This window comes from Dicentrarchus labrax, unplaced genomic scaffold, assembly GCF_905237075.1.
Source record: "Dicentrarchus labrax unplaced genomic scaffold, dlabrax2021, whole genome shotgun sequence".
Taxonomy (NCBI): Eukaryota; Metazoa; Chordata; class Actinopteri; family Moronidae; genus Dicentrarchus; species Dicentrarchus labrax.
In genome coordinates this window covers 20,403,879-20,429,303 of record NW_026136704.1, presented here as the reverse complement: position 1 = coordinate 20,429,303, position 25,425 = coordinate 20,403,879, and the positions used below count along the sequence as shown (strand labels likewise).

The 25,425-nt window shown below is 42.8% G+C and overlaps 1 protein-coding gene across 13 annotated transcripts in view; it reads left to right on the top strand.

The window, feature by feature from the left end:
* Positions 1–25,376, top strand: part of npas1 (neuronal PAS domain protein 1) — a 63,748-nt gene extending 38,372 nt beyond the window's left edge. For all 13 annotated transcript variants that reach the window (XM_051397812.1, XM_051397810.1, XM_051397818.1 and 10 more), the window contains 9 exons: positions 8,837–8,904; positions 10,885–10,974; positions 18,446–18,620; positions 18,729–18,841; positions 19,318–19,514; positions 19,745–19,851; positions 20,101–20,248; positions 21,757–21,869; positions 21,974–25,376. In XM_051397812.1, the coding sequence (XP_051253772.1) occupies positions 8,837–8,904; positions 10,885–10,974; positions 18,446–18,620; positions 18,729–18,841; positions 19,318–19,514; positions 19,745–19,851; positions 20,101–20,248; positions 21,757–21,869; positions 21,974–23,064 (2,102 nt within the window). In that variant the 3' untranslated portion in view covers positions 23,065–25,376. The remainder of the gene's footprint in view (positions 1–8,836; positions 8,905–10,884; positions 10,975–18,445; positions 18,621–18,728; positions 18,842–19,317; positions 19,515–19,744; positions 19,852–20,100; positions 20,249–21,756; positions 21,870–21,973) is intronic.
* Positions 25,377–25,425: the final 49 nt, after the last annotated feature.

Genomic DNA, 25,425 nt, shown 5'->3' with positions numbered 1-25,425 from the left:
TGTGTTCATGCCAGTTCTTGTCTAATTTGAGGAAATGTGAGAAAAAATTGTCATGTTAATAGCCTGTTTTAGTGTGACTGAGTGTGACTTGCTTTACCACAATATGTACCACACATTCCTGATAAGATGTGATAGTCTTAATAGTATAATAAGTTGGGCTGAGTATCAATAAGGCTGATAGCAATTCATATTTTCTCAAAAACAGGGACACTACACTGATTTACACATAAAATCAGTTTAGTTGTCATGTGGAGAACAACTCATTGTGTGAAAACAGTTGTATAAAATCTTCTGTTCAGCTTAGACACTCTGAATTTATAACAGAAAGCCTGTTTATCAGACAGGGATTCTCTAATGTAAAGACACTGCATGGTGGGAAATATGGTATCCAGTGTTTGTGGAGCTTGGACTATACTAGGGATTTAAAGTCAAAATGTCCTGAGCTCTACTTCTTTGACTTTCTTCTTTCTTTATCCAAACTTTAACCCCTTTAGTACCCCTTTAATTTTGGGAATATAAACATGTTATATCTTTTTGTAAAATATGCCAAACCTTTCAAAACATCAGCATTTCTTGTCTTAACAGAAGCTTCCATAAAAAATAATTTTGCCTAAAGAAAATAGTCAAAAATTATCATAGTTGTGAATTTGCAGATCAAATAATAACTAACCAATTCTCAATTCAATTACGGAAAATTACATACTGCATAGTAATGTTTTGAGTAGTACACGCTAATATTAATGTGTATACATACTACATTAAACATTTCTTTGCCAAACAATTCATCATTTTCGAGTGTGCTATTGTCCTAAAATTCAAAGCACAAAAGACTCTCTCTCTCTCTCTCTCTCTCTCTCTCTCTCTCTCTTTCTCTCTAAAAAAAAAACTTTAAATGGCAGTGGCTTTTCAGCCTCACAGATTGATATACCTTTTTAAGAATAGACATTTCAAGTTGTTATAGCAGGAAAAGCTCAGGTGTTACTAATACCATTAACAATGGCTCTGTTAAATGCACAATACCAGGATCCTGAAACCAAAGCAGCTAAATGGACTTCAGCCATCATTCATTTTATTGGTTACACCACTGTTTTTCCTGTACTGAATCGTCTTCTGTACATTGATTAGATACAGTAACCTTACCATTGATTTTTAGGTATGCAAAAGCAATACAGGACAATATGACGATTAGTGTAGTGTACACTTACACATTAGTAAGTAACATTAACTGACACAAGACAAGCAATCTCATTATCTCATCATTACCAATGTTTAGTGGTACATACTCTCTCCGTCTGTACTTTACAAACTATTGAGGATCAATAACCTAATAGCCGTAATAATAAATATCTGACCAATTAATAGCAATACCTCACTGTAACCCAAAAGTATCCTAATCAGAGAATTTGTATTGTATAATACCTTCATGTTGAGCCCTAGTCTATGGCCACAGTATCAGAAAATATATATACATTGTTATGAGTGAATCCACTGGGATCCATCGATATCTAATCAGCCATGCAGCGCTGCACAATCTGAATGTCTGAGCGATAGCCAAACAGTAGCACACTTACACACAGCCGTGGCCTTGACTGAGCTCTACACGTAGTGAATTGTTTTTTCCTCAGTGTTCCAGGCTTTCCATGGCCTTGACAGAAAATACCTGCTGTTTAGAAAAGGCGATGTGCAGGTATAGCCGTGCTGTCCTGTGCATGAACTGGACGCCTAGTAGAAAGACAAATGCGAGGTGTGCTGCTTACCCTACAATGAGAACCACTTCTCGCACAAATGTGAGCCGTAACTGTAAATATATGGAATCCTGCTGCCGCCACGCGAAGGTCAAGGAAAATTGTGCGGCACTTGACAAACACAACGAATTGAAACACATTCCAGCTACAGATGGTATTACAATCTGAATTATCTTCAACATTTCTTCCGCTGGTTTTCTTGAGTATTTTATTAAATGTTTGGAGATTTTTACAAGCAGGTCACACAGTCTCAGTGGGGCCAAAGCTGAAAATGCGATGCTAATTTGGACATCAGTTTGAACAAGTCTACCCACAATGCATTGGCAGGGTTTTAAGTGTGATGCATGACTTTAATTCCGTTAGTGGAATGTGGTCAGAGATCCAGCTGAAAGGGAGAGGAGGACGGAGAGGAGGGGAAGGGACAAATGTAGAAGGAATAAAGAGAGAAAGAGTAAAGGAAGGAGAGAAGTGTGAGGAGAGAGGAGAGGAGGAGGGGAAGGTTGCATTCCTCCGCTCTCCCTCTTGTCCGAGGGTTTTTGGACGGGGGCGAGGGCCAGCGGAGAGGGAAGGAAGAGGTGGAGGGCGGAGGAGAGGAGAGGGATGGAGGGAAGGGGAGGGGCCGGTGTGGCTTTTGTCTGCTTCCCACGTTTCAAAGCCAGTCTTGAAAAATGAATAGACAGAGGAAAATCAATTGCATGACCTTCACAGAGAGAAAGAGAGAGATTGAGAGAGCAGGAGAGGGGGGAAAGAAGGAGGAGAGAGACAGATTATGGAAGGAAGGAGCAAACGAAAAGGAAAGGCTAAAGCGAGGAAAAGTAAAATGACCCATGATGTTCATTCCCATTCAGTGTGAGAGAGTGTGTGTGTGTGTGTGTGTTTGTATTTGTACCTATTTGCACAGCGCACTGAAGGACTAGACCCCTTTATTTCACATCATTCATATTTCAAATCCTCTATGTTGAGTAAATTTTGCTTTGGGGGACTATTTCCTTGCCATTTCACATGTCCCGTGAAAGGATAATTCATGTTTTCTTTAACCAGAGTCTTATTTTTGTAGCTCATGATAACATTGCAATCACCATGCTAATTGCTGAGACCTGGGAACAGCAGCAGCATTGCTAAAAAGCAGTATGACAGGGCAAGACACAGAAGTGAACAGGGGATCAGACAGGTTGTAAACAAGCTACCAGTTTAGCCAGATCAACCACTTGATTTGGAGTGCAGTAGGTCAAACATGAATCAGTTTGTAGTAATAATGGAGTTGGAGTAGAGGTGAGAGTTGGAGTAAAATGGTGCTGTTTGTTTTCTTTTCCAAATAAGTTCAAAAACCTCACTCTGCATCACTGTAAGGTGTAGTCAGAAGTGTGCTCTATTGCACCTGTGACCACACCCAACAGTGATGTCATGGTGTACTGACACACCCTGGAGAACACTTCATCACCGAGGTGACAATTTGATTGACTGGAGGTCAGCAACAACGTTGTAAGTTGCCCTTTAAAACCTGTATGATGATCGGAATTCTTGCTGAGGCGGACCAGTATTGGATTTTTGAGGCAAATACCAATATTGATATTTTTTTAAAACAAAAAAACCCAATAACATATTTTTATGTATTCAGTTTTTAACAAAACACATAACATTAACAAATATACTTGATAAGAATCCCTTAAATGTTAAAATACTGTTAAAGATCAAACATATCTTTGGCATTCCCATGGTGCAATTTCCTGTTTCTTATCAGCCTGCACATTAGTTAAAACCAACATGTCTGTGATAAGCTAATATCTACAGAATAATCAATAATATAAGCCATACTGATAAATAGGTTGGTAAATACAATATTATCATAATGAATAAAAGCTCTCGCCAGGACCAGAATGTGAACAATTAAAAATGTCCACTGTTTGGGAATTTTAAATGAAGCATTTCAGGTTATTATAGATTAACCTTTTTTATTTATTTTTCCCTTTTTAATTTAATTTAAGTCAAATTTTTGGTTGCGTGAATTCTCTCTCCATAAAATCTGTAGCAGCTTAACCTTTAACAGATGCAATACGGCAGCTGGAGAACCCCTCAGTCTTTTACAAGGTACAGTACAATGACAACTCACTGCCAGCAACAGGGCCAGCTGAAGTGTTTTACTGTCTCTGTTAGTGAGGTCAAACACACCTCTCTCCTCCCCAGCGTTGGTGACATTGACTTTCATTCTGCCTCCACTCGCTCCCTCTCTCTCCCCCTGTCTCTCTTCTTTCATTGCCTCCGTCTCCCTCCCTTCGCTTCTGTCTCCCCCACCTCCCCTCTAATTCACGGCGTTTAAAGCAGCCGGGGCTTTTAAGGGAAGTTAATTGCACTCAAATTATGTTCGACCGCGAAAGGAGTGAGGGAGCGACGGAGGGGAGACGGAGAGACAGAGAGACGAAGAGATGGAGGGAAGGAGGGAGGGATGGATGTCAGAGTGAGAAGATAATTGCGCCAGTGAGGGACGCTGCGATTAGGGTCACTCTTTCTCTCTCTGTCTGTCGAACAGCCGAAACGTCACATTTGGATGGTAGTAAACAACTTGGCAGGTGATCAGGCTCTTGTTTTGAAAGGGTGAAACTACGGCAGTGGAGCAAGACTTGAGAGACAAAGATGGATAAGAAGACAGAGAGAGGGGAGCTTGAGAGGGAGACAGAGGGGTTCACTGCGTCTGTTATCTGTTTGGTTCCCATGGCAACATCCAACCTGGTTAAAAAGGTTGACACTGTGGGGGTGGAAAGGAAGATGGTGTATATGGTTATGTGCACGTAGGTAGGGGGATGTATAAGTGTGTGTTCGTGTGTGTGCGTGTGTCTGTGTGTGTGTGTGTGCAGCCATTACTCATGGACTTAACTGGGACTAAATTATGTATTAGACAGAGGTATAATGAAAATCATTCAAATGAAATTTCTATCTTTTCTTCTCGTGGAGCGCTGGGGAGACCCCGAGAATTGACCTGCGAGTCAGACTATAATTAACGTGTCCGATCGCACCCAGTCCCATTCTGTCTCCTATTCCCACAATGAAATTAAACCTCGCGGCAGAGTCCTGGGAAGCTAATGAAATGGGAGTGTGACAGAAAGGGCCGATCAAAGATCTCAGGCGCGCACACGAGTCTTGCATCCAGGTGTACATGCATGTACACAGAAGCAACTTGTGTCTTATTTTCTTGTTTTTGTCCATTGTTTTCTATGATAGCATTGTACTCATCGGTGTAATTGCTGAGATCTGGGTAACGTTGCAATAAAGTCGGACGGGGTGAGGAATGAGTCATCAGACAATCAGACCAAAATGTTGGTAATAATCTCTTATTGCTGGTGCTTCAATTGGGCCATTAGTCACCGGTATAAAGTGCTGGAGGGTTATTACTTGATCTCGCCACTTTTTATTGCATGTAGGTACCTATGGTGTATTTACTGTAAGTTTTGGGCAAAACTGGTCTGATTTCTGCTGAAACAAGAGGGAAACATTATAAATTGTGAGGTTAAACATGCAGTGTAGTTTGGTTTGAAAGCTGCTGAAACAGCTTATCTTTCCACTGGTGCCTCTAAAATCCTGTCTGTAAATGGTCTTTTGATAGCCCAACAACTATTGCATGTAAGTATTACATTATTCAATTAAGTGATAACCTTTATCACAAATTCCACCCTCAAATTAAAAGTACCTTGTGAAGTTTTTGACCACAAGGTGCATGTAGAGCAAAGTGTATCTCTGTCCTGTTTTGTATGCTGATGCACTTGAACGTGTGGTAGCACACCTGTGATCCCACTGATCAACAGTTGTGCGGTGTTAAGAAGCGTAGCAATATGTCCCGAGGCAATGAAGAAGAAACTGTTCATAAAATTGATGCACATTTTTAAGGAGGAAGGACATAAATTAAGCACTCACAGATACACAAAATACATTTTGGTGAGATTCAAGCTACCATTTTAATCCCAATCCATAAACTGTTTGCACTTACAACTATGGTGAGTGCTGTAAGTCAAATTTGAACCTGAAAGTAAAGTCTGAAAAGTGTGATAGAATGACGCCACATTCACAGATCTCAGCAATGAACTTGGTGACTGCACTGATAGTTCTACCCACAGGAATGATGGTCAAATCTATAAAAACTTAAGAATGCACAGTTTTCTGTCAAATTAGGGGTCATTACCAACATTTTGGCTTGGGTGTGCATTCCCAGATCTGTGCAGTTATTTTGGTGAGGAGAGTGTTATTATTCCTGACCGGCATGACATCTAAAACTACGAAAATAAGACCCAAGTTGTAAAAAAACAAAATTTTACTTTTAGTGATTTTAAACAAATCTAATTAGATATTGTAGAAGTGATATTATTTAGGGAGGCAAGCAGAATCACGCAAGGCCCTCACTCTCTCACACATACATATAGGAGTAGGGGTTCACAGCACCACTACAGAAGGATCTTTGTTCTCAGGGTGAGATACCAACACCGCTGTGAGGCTCTCTCTCTTCACATGTGCACACGTTCGTGCATGCGTCCACACACACACACCAGGTCCAGTGTTTTGGTTTCCTGCCTGCCCTATTGTACCCTGGCAGTCTTTAATAAATGGTCCTCTGTGTATTTGTGTGTGTGAGAGTGTGTAGACTCATCCATCAGCCCTCCTGGCCTCATGTCACATCCAGCGTTTCCTCCGTCCCGCTGACACTACTCAGCACTACTGATCACCCACCGTCACCTTCACTCCTCCAGGGATCTGCGGCATGAAACTCAGGACAAGGCAGACACACATTGCATATATTTCTCTTCAATTGTGAGGCATGCACAATATCACTATGTGTGCATGTGTGTGTCTTTTTGATTCATTCTCATGTGGTCATGAAGGGGGTTGCTTCCTCCAGACTCCCCAGCACTGCAGCTCCATCACAGCCCCACAAGGGAGCCTGATAGGCAGGCAGAGAGCGAGATGGGCTCCCCATCCCCCCTTCAGGCAGCGACTGGCTAGGCTGAAGGGTCCCAGCACCAGACCCCCTTTCATAGCCCTGAATGGACTTGCCTTATTTATATTCACACTCTGTCACACAGGGGGACCCCAATCTCACAATGCCACTGTGGCTTTGTCCGGCAACTCTGTATTTATATGTGTGTGTGTGTGTGTGAGAGAGAGAGAGAGAGAGAGAGAGAGAGAGAGAGAGTTTGTGTGTGTGTGTGCGCGGGTATTTGTGTTGTTTAATCGGAGGGCATGTTGCCACTGTGTAGTCTGTGCATGAGAATTCATTGCTGTGTGTATTCCTGAAGTGTGTGTGTGTGTGTGTGTGTGTGTGTGTGTGTGTGTGTGTGTGTGTGTGTGTTAGTGTGTGTGTGTGTGTGTGTGTGTGTGTCTATAGCTCTAATGGAATGCCTCCCTCCTCTATTCACTGAACCCACATCACAAGCAGGCAGCTGGGCAATATATGTGTGTGTGTGTGTGTGTGTGTGTGTGTGTGTGTGTGTGTGTGTGTGTATGTGTGTGTGTGTTCCGACCCTCCCTCTGTGTTCAGTTGTAACCCAGAGCAGCGCTTTCATTTTCCTGTCATAACGTGTATTGATTTCCCTCAGCCTTGCAGCAACACACACACACACACACACACACACACACTCACAGATATCCGATGATCCTTAAAGTCACGCACACACATGCACACATTCATATGCTCTTGTAAACACACATTTTGCGTACACACACACACACACACACATAGTTTGTCTCTGTCGGATAAGGAACATTGTGTTCAAAAGCAGCCCTGTTGGAGTAAGATTAGTTCTCACATATGGTCCCCACTTTTGCAATCACACACTCACAGGTGCACACACACACACCGTCACATACTCTTTGTGACATAAAACAGTAAATACGGCTGATTGCTAAATTAATCTTCCACGTCAATGCAGCTCCTCATGCCTGCGTTTGCTTGGGAGAAAGTGATCACTCTCGCCTTCCTTAGTGTTTTCTCATTTTCCTGGCCATACCCTCTCTGCTCCTCTCGTACCTATCTTCAACCCCCCCCCCAAACCACATCCAACTCTATTTGTATTGTAATTGCCTTGGTAAACAGCACCACTTTGGCACTGAAGCAGCTCTGATAGCTTGTGTTTGGGATGCATTAAGAGTGGCGATGCAGACACCATGAGTGTGTGTGTGTGTGTGTGTGTGTGTGTGTGTGTGTTTGTTTGCGTGTCTGGCGGCAATTGAGTGGTGTGCGTCACATAGCAGCCCCCTCCTTATGCTCAGTTTTTTTTTAGACACGCAACCGTTTCAGTCGATCTTTTCTGTTTATCAGACATGATTGGTTCAAGTTTCGCTCTTCATTCCAGTGCAGCTTTAAAGACGTCACAAAGATGCAACATGATTACAAAACCCCACTGAGTCATATTTACTGATTACTTCATATAAACACTAATATATCATAGCTGCATTAACTGCAAAGTTAATTAGGATCACCTTCTTGATCGCTACAAGTCACTGCAAATGTCCACAGAGTTACAGTACGCAGCTTTTCTTGGAGTTTTTTTCACCTCTTGTAGTTATTCCCTTTTTCCAGAAAGTCGAGCTTAAGGTTTTGAGAAAACAATCTCCATATTTACAAGATAAATCCCACTCATCTTATACTTTCTGCTATTATAAATGGCAGATTATAGCAAACCAAAGAAGTTTTCAAATGTTTTAGCCATTTTATGCTTTGACAGTAGACAAATGACAGTAGAGAGTAGAGATCAGAGTAGAGAGAAATGGGGAGCCACAAGCGCAAAAACTCCACAGCGGGACTGAGGATGTTGCAGTTGAGGCTCCTTAAACTCCTAGAGCACCTCTTTTTACAATATTTTATTTCACATTGTGGCAAGATTCTTTTATAGATATTTAGGTGTTTTTAATATAACTGCTAATGTCTTGTCTCCACGGTATAGTATGTTCTAATTGGACAGATACTGTCTCAAAACTATACTTAATATGGCTGAATAAAATATGTACAGAGTGGTAAGAGTTGCTAGGGATCTTAAAACACTCGTAAATGTAGTAAAAGTCGATGTCACTCAGTGTGTGATGTGTGTTTGTCTACTTTCTCTCTGCAGTACGACGATCGTCTCATTCTCTGGCTACTGACATGTTCGAGCAGCACCTAGGGGCCCACCTACTGCAGGTAACGACCACAGCACCCACGCTCTCTTTCTTCTTCTGTGATGATTATAATGATATCCTGTAACTATACGTGTTTACATTACGCGTTTGCGATGTTTTCATACTCTTTGGTTTGCACGAGTCATCTTTAAGTGCTGTCCTGTGAAAACCACGTGTCAGAAGTTTTCGCAAGCTATGAGAAACTGCTCTGCTCAACTTTTGTTTTTATGGATCATAAGATCAGTGTCATCAAGTATTTTCTTTGACAGACAGGCACATTTGTTTCACAACTGAGTTCAACACAATTGAGTCTTCCTCCCCTCAGTCGCTCAGACTTACATTTTCCACGCAAACTCCTAACACATGCTCTCACATTCACACACATGGACACCCGCACGTCTCATAAACCTCAGATGCTTGGACGATATCGTTGGCTGCCAAAGAATGCCTCCCTTTGCACTGACAGATGAATGGAGCCTGAGGGGGATTCTGGGGCAGGAGGGCTGCAGGGATGACGAAATGCAGCATGTAGAGACAAAGGCTCAGAGCAAGTGCGAAGAAGGTAACACTGCAGATTGTACTTTAGACTAGGAGGAGGCTGAGGGAGGAGAGAAGGCTGGGTACGCAACCAAAGCAGGGAGGGATAAAGAAAAACTTGAAGGATCTTAATGCCTTTATGTCTTATGTAAAGCACTTTAAATTACCTTGTTGTTGAAAGGTGCTATACAAATACATTTGTCTTGCCTAAGTAGCAACCAGGTAGGAGTGGGAACAGGTAGAGAGTGAAAAAAGAAGAAAAGGGAATAGAGGGTGAGTCTTTAGAAGTGAGAGGGTTGTGGTAAAACAAAGAAACATTACATATGTCTGCTCTCCGCCGGCATTTTAAAGAGGAAGGGAGGCTTAGGGAACGGCGCTGATAGAAATCAAATTAACGCTCCAGAAAAACTGTATGATTCTTCCCTCCCAGCCGTCCTCCCGCCGTAATAGCCTGATAATTGCACTTTAGTTCTCCGACATTCAGGCGGCTGGTTTCTCCTCGCCGCGACACACGACGCCCCACACCCCGGCCACACATTTGCATACTGGATGTGTCAGTTGCATAAATTACCACTGCCACTTTAAGCACTGGGCCGCCAAAATAGCAATCATTCTTCTAGAGAAAAGTGGCCCTGGTCTGATCGCCTGTGTGTGTGTGTGTGTGTGTGTGTGTGTGTGTGTGTGTGAGGCTGAGGCTGTGTCGGCTCACTCCTGGATGCTTGTTATGACGATTAGTATTATTCTCTGAAGCAGTCCTCTCTAATGGTCTGGCTGTATACCTTTCACTTCTCATTAGAATCACTGCAGGCTGTAATGACTCTGGTTCTATCTGTACCGTACCGGTGTTTATATGTGTATGTGTGTGTGTGTGGGTGGCCGGAGAGTCAGGACAGAGTTTTGGTTCTGAGTTTATTACAGTTGATTGAAACAGCTCTGGTCTATAAGTTCATTTTCTCATGTCTCTTTGCTCTATTTGGTTATGTATGTTTGTGTGTGTGCTTGTCTAAGTGTCTTACAGTGTGTGTGTGTGTGTGTGTGTGTGTGTGTGTGTGTGTGTGCACATGTAGCATTTTTGCTTCTGTGCTGCTGTCTGTGTTTTTAGTAATGCAGGTCTTGTTGACAGCTTTTGTGTGTAGCTGCAGCTTCCATCTATGGGACCTGTTTCATGTCTGTTCACTTTATGCATTTGTGTGTGTGTGTGTGTGTGTGTGTGTGTGTGTGTGTATGTGTGTGTTTGTGTCTGTGTGTGTGCGTGTGTGTGCGTGTGCGCATCTGTGTGTGAGTGCTCTTGTGAATTGAGAGAAGAGGCCGAGGGGTGACGGGTTGTTTGTTCTCCAGCTCATTGTAATTTGTTCGATACATACTAATTGCTCTAATTTGTCTGTCTTGTTTCTGTTTGCCTTTGTGTGTGTGTTTGTGTCTGTGTGTGCGTGTGTATGATGTGTGTTTTTTTTTATGTACACAGTCTCTGGATGGCTTTGTGTTCGTGGTCAGTCATGAGGGACGGTTCCTCTACATCTCAGAGACAGTTTCTATCTACCTGGGACTCTCACAGGTAAGACGACCTCATTGCACACACACATGCGTGCACACACACACTTGAATAATCCTTTGTGTGCCTATCTTCTGCTTACGCTTTCATATCCCCTCCCAGGAGTGTGTGTGTTTGTGTGTGTGTGAGTGTGAATATCTTTGACTGCACTCTTTGCGTTCATCTCTGGAGTGCAACTCTCACGGGGGCAATGCTACTCTCTCTCTACCTCTCTCTACCGCCCTCTCTCCCTCTCCAGGTGCTCACCTCTGTTGATTGCCTGTGGCCTCTTGTACTGTGAATGTTAAGTCCTGCCATTTTGCCCAGATGCATAAATAATAACAGTAATTACTGGCCCAGCAATCAAAGTGTCGCCCCAGCGCGCTGGGCCTGTCTAGGGGAACAAATCGATAGGCATCTTAAAAGCCACATTGATTGTAGGGAGGGGGAAAAACACCAAGGGGGATGGGAAGATAGATAGAGACAGCCAGAGAGAGAAAGAGAGGGGGAGGAAAGGAGGAGAGGTGTGATAAGAGAGAGATGTTTCGAAGTAAGAAGAATCGGTACAGCATGAGAGAGAAAAAAAGAGGGAAGTTAGTGCTTCAATAATAGAAGTAACCAAGTGTTTTTTAAATGTGGAAATTTGCTGTGATTGAGGGTCTACCCTTGGCGACATTAAAGCTTAGTCTTGGCACAATACTCACAAAGAGTCATTGGTCACTGTAATTCTTTCCCCTGTCTATACTGGCTGTGAAGCGACCACCTCCTAAACCGACTACACTGTAAGAGACAAAATGCAGTCTTCGTTCCATGTAAACATGCATTGTAAAGTAGAGCAGACAAAACAAGTGGGTGTCTGCCAAAGTCATTTTAGTATGAAATGACTGTAATGTATGAATATGAAATGGGCAGTGAAGAGGGCTACTACCTGGAAGCCATATGTAGTTTTGTTTCCAGGACATGACATGAATATTGTGTGACTACAAGAAATAGCCTCTTCATTTGCACAAAATAAGTACTGTAGAATCTGTCGCCCATCTCTCTGGAGCTCACCCATTGACATCTACGGTATAGATTTTGATTCATAGTCTAGCTTTGAATCTCACCCATTGATGGATGTTTTGTACAGGGCATGTTGTTCTTTAATTATATTCTTTACAGTAACCGTGTTTGCGCTCTGTAATGTAATGCAACAATGGGGAGGTTTGCATTGTCTCATTGCAGAATAGGAGAGTGCTGCAAGTGCTATAATATGTTATCACCTTTTTTACATTCTTCTTTCATTCCATATGATACAGAGCAAATCACGGCGAGTAAGCTGTCATTGCAGATGTCTTTGTTGAATTTCCTTAAAGAGTAACTTAACACCAGACTGAGAAGCAAAGCTTTATTTTCCACTTGGATGAAAGTTTAAAGCTGCTTTAACCACACCCAGCATCACTGATAATGAGTTTATATTTTGCCTTCATTTTCTTCTCCAAATAAGTTTGTTCAAAGTGTAACTTAGACTGTGGTTTGGTGTGGTCAGAGATGTGCTCTGGCGCACCTGACCAGACCCAACAGTGACACCACTGACATACACTGGAGTACACCTGTACGTCACTGCAACAAGGTGAGAAGTTAAACAGCAAAAACTTTATTTTTTGTTACTCTTTAATGTTTTATTCACTATCAAAAACACACAGACACAGGAAACTTGTATGAGAAAACACAAGCTACCCATGCTGACTAATCACAATTATTACAATCGCCATGTGGTATTTTTTGTAGTCGCCAACAGCTCTAACTTGCGGTTACATTTTTGATTCAGCAGCTATGTGCATAGGCTCCATTATGGAGAGGAGAAATGATTATAGAGGCCATTAACTCCTCTTTTAATGAACATATGGGCATGCAAGTGTTGTATTATACGACAGCCTTGGAAAAATACCAACCTTTGTCCAAAGAGGACAAGGATTGTTTGTTTGCACCTGCCGTGAAGTTTCTTGGGTCTTTGCACTTTGCAAAGACAAATGCAGATAAAAATAATGATGCACTCACACACATAGCCTACAAATGAAGACATAAAGTGGCAAAAAATGTAAAGATAACTAGCCAAAACATTGAGATAGAGCAGTGGAAGACAGAAGAGGGGAAGGGAAGGGAAGATACAGAGAGACCGAGAGAAACATATAGAACCAGACAGACAATTACGATAGAGAAAGAAAACAAAGGAGAAGAATATAGAAAAGAAAGAGAGACAGTGGTAAAGAGGAGAGAGAGAGTCTGAGTGTGTAAATAGAGTTTAAATGTGCAGTAGGAATGAAATTCGCCTTGGGATTGCCTAGGTAAACAAGACAGCCGAGGCTTTGGTGGAGATGCTAATAAAACAGAGCTGTTCTTATCAGCTGAGCAGATGGCCTAACCCATCACATCTACTCAAACAGGGCCTAAGCCATCAGCATTCTAATGAAATTATTTATGATCGAAGATTACGTTCAAAACCTTGAACATACAACGCCACGTTTACCTTCCTGAAAAGATGAGAGCGAGCAGGGATGGAGGGGGTTTATGATGAGGAAGAGAGACAACCCGAAAGGGCAGATGGAGTTAGGAGTTGAGCAGATGAGTTAGGGGGATATATGAGAGGCAGTATATAGTGTGTTTATGGACACATACGACGAGAAAGAAAGACATCCAAAAAAGAGAGAAAGAAAAGGTGGGAGGGAGAGGACAAAAACACTTCGGTGTACTTTGTAGGCGAGCGGAGGCGGACACAGGGGAGAAAGGAAGGACAGACAAACAAACGATGTTCTGAGTAAAAAAGTGTAACTGGTGGTTTGTTTTAGAGGGCATGTTGCCCCTGTGGACCGCCCCTGCCCTGCCGTCTCCTGTCCCCCCTGTCTGACCCCTCTGCCCTGGCTTACACCCTGGGCTTCTCCCCTGACAGGGGGGTTGCTTAGCCGGCTTAGCCCAGGTCAGGCACCTTGACCAAGGGCACAGCCTGCCGCCTACTCCCCTGGCGCCTCCAGGTATCATTTTTCTTCTCACCGGGTCTCCAGGCCGGAAGCACGGGGACAATCCTGGGAATGCTACATAGCAGATGAGCAGGGGGTGTGGGAGGAAGTAGAGGAGGCAAAGGAAGGATGGATGGAGTATAGGAAGAGACAAAAGGCTGGAGAAGATGAAGAATTGGAGGGCGGAGCGGTGTAAAGGGTGGAGAAGTAAGAGCATGGGCTGGGAGAAGAAAGAAAAGGGATAAATGGGGTAAAGAGAAGGGAGGAAGGATGGTAGATTAAGGGAGGAGAGAATTGATCTGGGAATGGTTAGTATGCAGCCCCCGCTCCCCCCTCCCCCCCCCCCCTCCCTCCCTCTCTCCTCTCCCATCAGTCAGTGAGGGCTGAGGGCTGAGAGTGTGTTGTGGACCACTGCCCGGATGCCTCATACATATTAAAGCCCCCTGCTATTATTTATATCATGTCTCTCCTTCCCCTGCTTGCTGCCCTCCTCCTCCACCTCATCCCCACCACACTGCCATATATGCACGTGCGTGTCTACACACACACATACACACACATACACACACACACACACACACACACACACACACACACACACACACAAACACACACACACACACACACACACACATACAGGTTCACACAAATGCACTGACAGACAACTACTCACACAAACAATGACACACAATGACGCGTGGAGACACAAAAACAGACAGTCTAGTCACATACGCAGAGAAACAGAGGCGTGCCTTGTGCTTGCATACGCACACACACACAGTCACACACACACGCACACACACACACACTCACAGACACACACACTCAGAGAGATTTGAATGATCTCGGTCTCTCCTCACGTCTCCCTTCGCGCCACATTCTATACCTGTTTTTATGTCTGAGCCTGACTCATCCTCTCAATCGCTCCGTCTCTTTCTCATCTTCTCATTTCTGTCTGATCTTTTTTCAATCCCTCCCTTCTCCCTGTGATGGAGTGATATTATTCGGATAGGTCTTAAGCCCGGTAAAGCCCATAAGGACCTGTTTGTCTCTCTACCTTGTTTTCCAATACCACAGGGCCAGGGGATTGTGTCTCTTTCAGATGGCCGGTCCAGTGTTCAGTGAGCAGAGGTAAATTTAGCCCTTGTTTAAAAACGATAATAATTCCCGTTGCAGAAGAATCACAATTCATAAAACAAAAACAGATAGATCACAGATCACAGATAGATAGATAGATAGATAGATAGATAGATAGATAGATAGATAGATAGATAGATAGATAGATAGATAGATAGATAGATAGATAGATAGATAGATCTCAATAATAATAATAATAATAATAATCAGTAATAAAAGATGCCTGAAGTAAGGTTCATATAGAGTTTTAGAAACCAAACCCAGTCCATTTACTTGTCATATATCCAGCCTCTTAATGCATAGATGCGAACTCTTAATTTTTAAAACATTAATGAACGAGTCAGTTTTGATGTCAGAATCAAAAGGAATGCGGCAGAAACATCCAGCACCTAGTAATTACACTGCTGACGTTATATCTGCATAATGAAAAGAAGGAAGGATCAGAAAGAAACACTTAAACTGTACATTCAGGTTGTTATGAAGCTTTCAGTGTAACCCCTTTAATACACTGGATATTTCTCTTTAGGGCCTTAAATATTATGGACCATTACATTTAAAGGAGGTTTTATAGAATTAAAAGATTTTACAGATATACTTCTTAAAGGTCCACTGTGTAACATTTAGAAGGATCTAATGGCAGAAATGGAATATAATATTCATAGGTAGGTTTTCATTAGTGTATAATCTCCTAAAGATAAGACTAATCTGTTACCTTAGAATGAGTAATTTTTATCTACACATGGAGCGGGTCCTCTTCTGTGGAAGCTGCCATGTTGAACCACCATGTTTCTACAGTAGCCCAGAACAGACAAACCAAACAATGGCTCGAGTTTGTCCTCCACACTTGGATGGCCGAACTGTATTCAAAAGGTCGCAATCACCGTTAGATGCCACTGAATCCTACACACTGGTCCTTTAAGAGAGATTTACAGCTCTGATTTTGTTCCTCTTTTTCTTGCAACCATCAACTTAAATTGATGATGCTACCTACGGTTAATCTCTGTGATAACTGCCAAAACAGCTTAAAGTGGAAAGAGTCAATCGTGGTGATGAACCTAAAGAGAATTATCACCTGAACCTGCAGTTCCCCTCACCTTTATGGTGGTTTGTAGTAAATTTCAGCTCATTGTTTTGCTGTCCGACCCACAGCTTTACTGTTCTGGTTCACTCTCACCACTCTCAGTGTCGTTTTCGGCCGGAACAGCCAGCTGTTTTCAACAAAGAAAGCAGTAAAAAAACAGCCTACACTACCTGTTCAGCACCAAATATCAGACAGTTAGTGATTAGCTGAACACAGTGCAGCATTCAGAAGCTAGATATTTCCCTCAGGAGTTGGTGAAGACCAAAAAAAGTGCTAATTCTGTTTCTCTGTAACTGCTGGATGTTTAAATAACCAATGGTTTGCAAACAAGTTACACTTTAAAATGTGATAATATTAGTGTTTGTAACTTGTTTCCATTACCCCCAAGTGGCAGAAAATTCCGGGACATGTAAGTTAAAGTATCATATCATTGTCTTCTGTAATATAACAAATTTCCGAGGGTAACGGAATATGTGTGCAGGGTATAGTTAAAAAATGAATCTAAATCCACCCACATTGGTTGTTAGATCAGGAAGGAAGGAGGATGAAAATGAATACATTAGACCTCAGCCTAGCTAGCTACTACCAGAGCCTCTCTTTGTCACTGTGGCTATTACGGTGTACCTGCTGTCAAAGGTGTCAAAGGTTTTACAGGAGGAGAAAAGAGAGGTTTTTTTTAATATTAAATTTAAAAAATACATTTCTTTAACATATATTTAGCATTTAACAAGAGAAAACTGATCAGTGAGCACAGGGAGATAGGATCAGATCTTGAGATTTTTATTTTTTATTTTACTGTGTCGGTAAACTCGTCAGGTAGGCCTATGCATTATGACGTCTGCTTATTTCATATGCCCTTGGTGTTCAGTATTTGAATTAATGAGGCCGTTAAAACTTGTGTATCAGTGCCAGGGCATCCAGTGGTGGGGTGGTAGGGATGCAGCTTCTGTTGTTGTGAACCTTTTTCCAGGCCTTTCCCTGCATTTCTTCATCTTTACCGCTACTATCACTGTCAAATAAAGGTTAAACAAAATCTCTTTTCATATATTGGCCTTTAAAATGCTTAAATAGTCATCAAAATGGTTACCTAGGTCAGTGGGTGTAGTGATTGTCATGTTTTGCAGAAGAAAATTATGTAGGGAACTTACCCCACTCTGCGCCTATAAAATCTGCTATTTTATAATGTTTTGGTGGCACAATTACAAAAAACAGGGCAACCCCCAAGATATTAAACCCTGTCTGGACCTAAGAACCTCTATCCCGTCTCTTATCCTCCCACACTCAATGGGGTTTCCTCCATCTTTACCACTCTCTGTTCAACTCATCGTCCACTGCTCTCATTCCTCCGCTCCCGCCTTCCCCGTTCCCACTTCTTCCTCCTCTCCCGGCTGTGATGTCCTTGAGGGCCTGCTGAAGCTCCCATAAAGCCTGCAGTAAATGGCTCTAATCCGGTAATAAATGGCTGTGTCCTACAGACAAGGGTGTGAGGCTGCTGCAGCCACGGCTTTATCAGATGGAATGGTATTGGCACACACATGCACAGACACACACACACACAGTCACAGATGTAATAGAAGCTGCATACATGTGTGTAAGCATGCATGCTCTCTCTCTCTCTCTCTCTCTCTCTCTCTCTCTCTCTCTCTCTCTCTCTCTCTTTCTCTCTCTCACACACACACACACACACACACACACACACACACACACACTCATTTATACAGCTTCAGATGGAATCACATCTGCTCCGATTGTGCTGCTTTTATGGATGCCATGCAAGAGCAGCGCCACTATTACCTTTAAATGATTAGAGATGCGAATATGATGCATTATGGTGATAGGATCGTATAGAGCTGTTGCGTTGCTCTTTATGCCTGCTGGGATTGACTGTAACTGAATGAAGGAGCAGGGAGGGACACGGGGAGTAAGAAGAATAGTAATGTGACCTTTGGAGATACTTGGAGTTCACCTGTTTTAATCAGCAAATACAATTGATTTTTACTCCCCTGGTTTTATTTGTGTAATACTGTAGTCACTTGGTCCTCTGAGACTAGACTTAAATGTGTGTGTGTGTGTGTGTGTGTGTGTGTGTGTGAGAGAGAGAGAGAGTGTGTGTGTGTGGGAATGTCTTACAACCTCCACACTCCTTGTTGAGTTGTAACCCAGAGCAGTGCTTTCATTTTCCTGTCATAACGTATATTGATTTTTTCCTGTGTATGTGTGTGGGCACCCGCTCATGTATGTGCTCTAAGCTTCTGTTTTTGATCATGTGTTTTCTCTTCAGGTGGAGCTGACCGGCAGCAGTGTGTTTGACTATATCCACCCAGCGGACCATGTCGAGATGGCCGAGCGGCTGGGAATCAGGCCACATCTGAGGGCCGAGGCCGGCTGCCTCGTGGCCCCTGAGAGCGCTTCCAGTTCCGCATCCACCTCCTCCCTGGCTGGAACCCCTGAACCCGGTACTGATTGTGCTGTGAATTTATAGAGAGAAAACTGAGAGAACTACGAGGAAAAAGAAGATGCATTTTTGTTGCATTCAGTGAAGTAATTTCTCTCATCCTCAACAGCTCCATCTAGTCCTCATTCTCCTGCTGACGATCCACCCGACCGTGGCTTTTTCATCCGCATGAAGTCCACGCTCACCAAAAGGGGCCTGCACGTCAAGTCTTCTGGATACAAGGTACAAATGTCTGAGGAATTCATTCATCATAATTTGAAAACATACCTTGTATTATGCTTGCTCTCCTATTTACCTGCTTGTTCTTGGGACAGTAAAATAACAAGCAGACCCATGTCATTTTGTTTTGCACGGCCAGGGTTTCATAGCACTGTCAAGTTGGTCGTTTTCAGTGAGTTTTATGGCAGTGACCTTATTTCACACTGGACCGCTGCACATAACGGTTTACTGCACTCTCTGCTGTAATACCAGCGCTGCTGCATTCTTTAGCTCAGAGTCTGACTTTGTATTGTGTTTATGTTGAATGTATATTGTTGAATCTTATATATCTGACGTCATTTTGTTGTTACTGCTATTTTCTTCACCCTGGATTACACAACTGTCTTACAATGCATCAATAAATTCGACCGAGTCTTATTTTTTCCTGCAGAAATGGGCCTGCGTGAAGGAATATAATACTGTTGTCTTCTGTTTGTCAGGTAATCCATGTGACAGGACGAATCCGCTGCCGCCCTGCACTCGTGCCGGGCTCCACGCGTTCAGTGCGTCGACCGTTGGGTTTGGTTGCGCTGGCACACACACTCCCACCCTCCACGCTTAATGAAGTCCGCATGGAGAGCCAAATGTTTGTCTTCCGAGTGAACATGGACCTACAGGTCACATATTGTGAGAACAGGTGAGGGTTTTGTCCGTGTTTTGAGGCGTAGCTGTACGGACATGAATACATGCAAATAAGTGTCTCTGCATGTTTTTTAAAAATGTGTTAAATCTTGCTGTATTGCTCCCACATGTTTTTCATTAGTAGTTGGCAGACTACCCTGCCAGGTGGTGCTTTTAGAAGGCACATCTGCTTCTGCTTAGTAGACAAATGTGAAATTTTGCTTTTGTTGTTGCATTTCTTTGCAGGATCTCAGAGTATATGGATCTGACCCCAGCAGAGGTGGTGGGACATACCTGTTACCACTTTATCTATGTAGAAGATCTGGAAAACCTCCGACAGAGCCATGAGGACTGTGAGTCACATCCATATGCGCATGTAGCTTATGAAATTATTCTCCCCCTCCCTCATTCTGCACATGTCTGAACTTCGGGGGGTTTAATGAATCAAATAGTGCCTGTTGAAATCTAATTTTGTCCTGTTGTGATAGGCGCCCTCTGCTGCCATTATTATGAACTGCCAAACTAATAACTCCTCTTGTCTCTCGTCTCCCGTATCCTGTTATACATCCTTTCTTTCCACCTTCCACTCATCTCGTTCCAAGTGCTGAGGAAAGGCCAGGTGGTGACCGGTTACTATCGTTGGCTCCAGAGGAGAGGAGGCTACCTGTGGATCCAGTCCACTGCCACCGTCTCCATCAACCACAAAGCCCCCCATGAACGCAACGTCATCTGGGTCAACTACGTCCTGAGGTCAGTACAACTACAGCAGTACCCTAGTGTGTTCTACAGGACTGCTGATATGAAGGAAATTTATATATGCAGGCACCATACTGTGTACAGAGATCCTTTGAAGGGATAGATGATGAAATGCAGAGGGCTTATTGGAGTTTCACTCCCTCCAACATATGAGAAAACTGATGAAGATACTTTCAAATTAGTGACATCAAAGCAAAGCACATTACCAGTTAATGTTAATGGTTAAAAAGTTCATAGTTATGTAAAATTTTTATATTAATGTTAAAGATAACTAAATTATAAAAGGACAAAACTTTTAGTTATCCTAAATCATCTTATGTTTTATAGATTAATGAACTAAAAACAGACATAGTTAACCCCCTTTTATTAAATTACTGACTATTAACTCCAGTTAAAATTACAGATTCTTATCATTTTAGTGACACAACCCAGAGCTTTTACAAGCTTTCACAGTGCATAATGTTATGATGGACAGTCCTTTTTATTTGTACAGACTTTAAAATTATTTATCAGAAGTAAATTTCAGTACTCTTGCAGAGTCTGTAGTAGCTTTTTCAGCTTTTTCACTAACACCAATACAGCTTGATTTACTCACTATTTAATGTCATTACTCTGAATTGGCAGACATGCTCTCTTAAGAAGGTTTTGAAAACGGAAAACCAAATTAACCTTTAATTGTAGTATTAAAATGCAGTATTACTTTTGCTTAAGGGTTTATTTATTTACTACACAGACACAACAACTGCAGTAACCTTGACAAAATATGCTTTTCCCGTATTTCTCTCTTGTATACACACACACACACACACACACACACACACGCGTATTCACCCAGACACTGATGCAAATATACTCACTGTACACACACATACGCACAAACACAGTACATAACAGAAATATGTGCACAGCGACAGAGCAGTCAGACAAAAACAAGAGGAGTAGGCTGAATTTCAATGCTAATTGGACTGAAGCTATATAATTACAACAAATGGATGTCAGAATTTTGGGGCTGAATGGTGTTTTAGTTAATTAGTGCTGTAATTACAAGAGCTCATTAACTTCTCCAACAGCCTCCTCCTTGTCTGAGCTTAACTGTGTATAGGTGGGCTGCTGAGTGGGACATAGTGTGTGTGTTCCTGTGTGTGTGTGTGTGTGTGTGTGTGTGTGTGTGTGTGTGTCTTGAAGGGCGGGGTCTGCCTGTCTGCCTGTTTGCGTGTCAATGCTTGTGTATGTGCGATGAGGGCTGTTGTTTGGAGAATTGGGTATGTGTTAGGTGGAGGTTAGAAGGGCGTGAGGCAGTTTGGCTATTGGAGGTTGTTATTAGGCTGATTATATGTTGTTTCCATCCTAAGTATTCACTCAAATCAGCACGGCACTAGTGTTTTTTTTTTTTTTAAAGCTGTAAGTGGTTTTAAGTGGTAGATGATCATTTGTGTTTATGTCCACCTTTTCTCCCTCCCTTTCTCCATTTTTCACATCCATCTATCCCTCCATCCATCCAGTCGAACAGAGTTGCCCGATACTCCCCTGGATCTACTGCAGCTACCAGAAAACATAAGAGCAGAGCGACTTCGAGTTAGCTCGTCCCCCACCGACAGCTCCCCACAGGCCCGAGGTAGGACGCCACGCACACACAACTACCTTTCCAGCATGCCCACTGACACACAGAAATGCCTACTTCTTCTTCTTCTTATCATAAAAATCTCCTTCTCTCCTCAGGCTCGCAGCCAGTGAAGAGCTCAGTGGGGAAGATTGACCCCGACACTAAAGGCAGAGACAAATTCACCGTCTCAGCAGTCCAATCAGAGGATAGGAGGAAGCGTCTGCTGAGGTCCGAACCCGAGGGCGCTCCTCCTGAAACCCGTCGCAGGCTGGAGGAGCTCCGTCATGCAGAGGAGAGTGTGTCAGCCTCCTCTGACCTGGCGAGTGAAAGCGAGGGGGAGGAGGAGGAAGAGACAGAGTGGGACCAGGGGGGAGATAGTGACAGATTGAAACAAGAAGATGGCGGGGGAGGAGGTAAACAGAGTAGGGGAGGAGACACCCCGACCAGAGGGGAGAGGGGTAGCAGGGTGCACAACGGCCGGGCTGTGATCCAGCAGCTGAAGAGCGTAGTGACCCCGTCTCCCCTGCCTGGCAGCCCCAGCATCAAGACTGAACATGAAGCCCTGACCACCGGGGGGCGCTGGGGGTCACACACGCAAACCTCCACTTCGCACACACACTCCACCCAGCCCCAACCCTCACATGCACACACACCCTCCAGCAGCCTCAATGGTGACAGCCCCACCACCCCGATCCCCGACTCTTCATCTAGCAGTGAGGCCCCCCCAAAAGGCTTGTTCACACCGCCGTCCCCGGCTTTGTCCCCAGCCATGTCCGTGTCCTCCCCGCTGCCCCGTGATGAGAGAGCCGTGTCAGGGGTGGTCAGCCGGAGCAGTGGTGGTGCAGGTAGCGGCCCTGACTTTGAACTGCTCCAGAGACTGGCTGCAGGTGGCGCAGCCGGGCGGGTCCTCTTCCACCCCCTTGCCCTCGGCCCGCAGGGCCCTCAGAGCCTCTACGCTCCCAGCACTATCCGCTATGCTCCACCTGAGCTGCCCCCCTCCCACCACCACAGTGCGGGACACAGCGATGGCCTGCAGCTACGCTCGGACCACCACAAGGGACCCCCGCCAGCCTTCTTCCCCCACCTACAGCGGTTGGCCGGCTTGCCACCCTTCAGTGGTTTCTCCCCGTCTGACAGCCCTTTTTCCTCCGGCCTGCCCTTCTGTATGAATGGACTGAGGGGGGCCGCAGGCTCCGAGGAGGACTGAGACTCAGAGGGGAGGAGGTGAAGATAAAAATGAAGGACGGAGCAGAGTGACAGACCAGAAAGAGAGACATTGAAAAGGGCAGGAGAGTCAGAAGTGGCAGGACATTAAGCCTCTAAGGACGTTACTAATTGGACAATAAGTTGAATAACTGCAATCTAAAATATGTGACAAGTCGCTGCCGTAGGGATTTATTGTGTCTGCCTGTTGTGGACAAGTGACAGTGACTCTCAGAGAAAACGGGACATGGAAACTTTTGACTGGTTGTCCCTCAAGACTTTCCGTCTCTACAACAATAATGAACTCTGCTCTGTGTCTTTCTCTAGATGACTGTGTTGATTTCTGTGTCTCTTCCACTCAGAGAAGCCATATTGTATATAGAGACAAAACCATAAAGACCCTCAGCTCACATCCTCCTCACTGTCACTCCAATTAACCCAATTAACCCTAAAGCCAGTAGAAAGAGATGGACACTTGTAGGAATGAAAGTGACTTTGGAATATACATTTTTATTATTGCAGTATTATACAAGTCATCTCTTACGCTGAGATCCAGGTGAGAATTTGATTATAGGGTTTCCCTGAAAATAGATGGAGACAACCCTCTGGTGTTTTGTATTGAGATTCAAAATAATAATAATAATAATAATAATAAATAAAAAATCCAAGTATTCATCAGTCAGCCATACTTAAAGCACACTAATGGGACAAAAATATGAAAAATATAGTCCCAGACATTCCATTATGTAAAAGGGAAGAAAATGCAATGCAGACAGGACGTTATTTCTGTTGTTTGATCATAGGAAGGCCATTTGTTTAACTGATTATTAATTATAGTATATTCTGTATGATGCTGCGATTATGTTTGTGTATGAAAGCCATATTCTTGTTTTTTTAAGGTTTTTATTGATTTTTGTTTTTTTGCACCAGATAAAACCGATGGAAGGATGGTGCAAAAAATGTGTCTATACAGACAGAATAAGGTTGTTTAATTGGATGTACAATGTCATCCATGTACCTTTTTTTTTATTATTCTCTGAAAAAGATATTTCTGAAAATGTTTTTAGGAGGGGAAATGGTGCTGGACAGAAGTGTTTATTATCATTTAAACCTCTGCGTTATTCTGAGCACTTACTGAAATTTGTTCTGGTGTGAACTCAAAGCACTTCATCACTTAACACTCACTGTGTGGTCCTGTTAAAACAGAAATCAATGCAAGAGTGGTCACTAATATCATAGCCTGACCACAGTGTAGTAGAGAGGACAAATGGTCATTTAAAAAGGCAGATAAAATAAACAGACCACATATGGTCATTAAAAGACGACCATTAGAGGTCATTAAAAATAACCAGAATTATTCTGATATTGGTTTCAGTTCAATTGGAAACAAAGTTTTAAATTAAAAAGTGGAAATACAAAACACTTTAAATTTCTGTTTCACACTGACTAATTGGAATTCCTCTTACGACTGAAAAAACAAACAATACAAAACACTTTTTATATGAAAAAAATTAAATAAAATTTTTTTTTTAATTAGTGCTCAGAATATTTAATCTTCCATTTGAACACAAACAAATTGGTGGTACTCAAACAACTGAGAATCTTCATTCCTAAATGTGATATTTAATATTTGAAAATGTGACCCCTTTTTGCCAAAATGCATTAAATGTGATGCAGAAATTTTGAATAGTGAACGTTTTACCAATACCTATTATAAATATTCAGAAATAAACATCAGATAATTCTCTAGCACTTTGGAATAAAGCCCTTCAAATTGATCTATCAAGTGATCAAAATACACCTAAATTTATATAATCTGTTGAAAACTGAGTCTTCAATGTCCGACAATGTATGTACGTTGTTTTTTGCTTCCTTATTGAGATTATGGTCGACTGTCTGGCCTGAGGGCTCAGTTTATGTGGAAATCTCTGATGTCTGACAGAAAAAAAAGAAAAGAACATTTCTAATTGTTCAGATCCGATGTGCACTACACACCCATACTGTAGCTGTCACATAAAAATATGTGTGAGCACACATATTCTCGGGTGTTTAATGGTATAATGTGTGCATATGATTGTGTGTGTGTGTGTGTGCGCGCGTGTGCTTGCTTGTACAAGTGTGTATGTTTTTTGTTGTTTTTTTTTTTTGGTTGAATTAAATAGCTAACCCCTTGCCCATCACTGTGAAGCTAACGTTATCCTCCCATCTTTGTGAATACACCACCCACTCATCAATAAAATGAACAAATGTAAAAAGAAAAACAGTGATACAGATGACAATAACAATAAAATATTCCAGTAGAGGAGCACAACTCAAGGCTTTGTTGTTTCTTTCTTGCTTCTGTGCAGCACATAAATTGAACAAT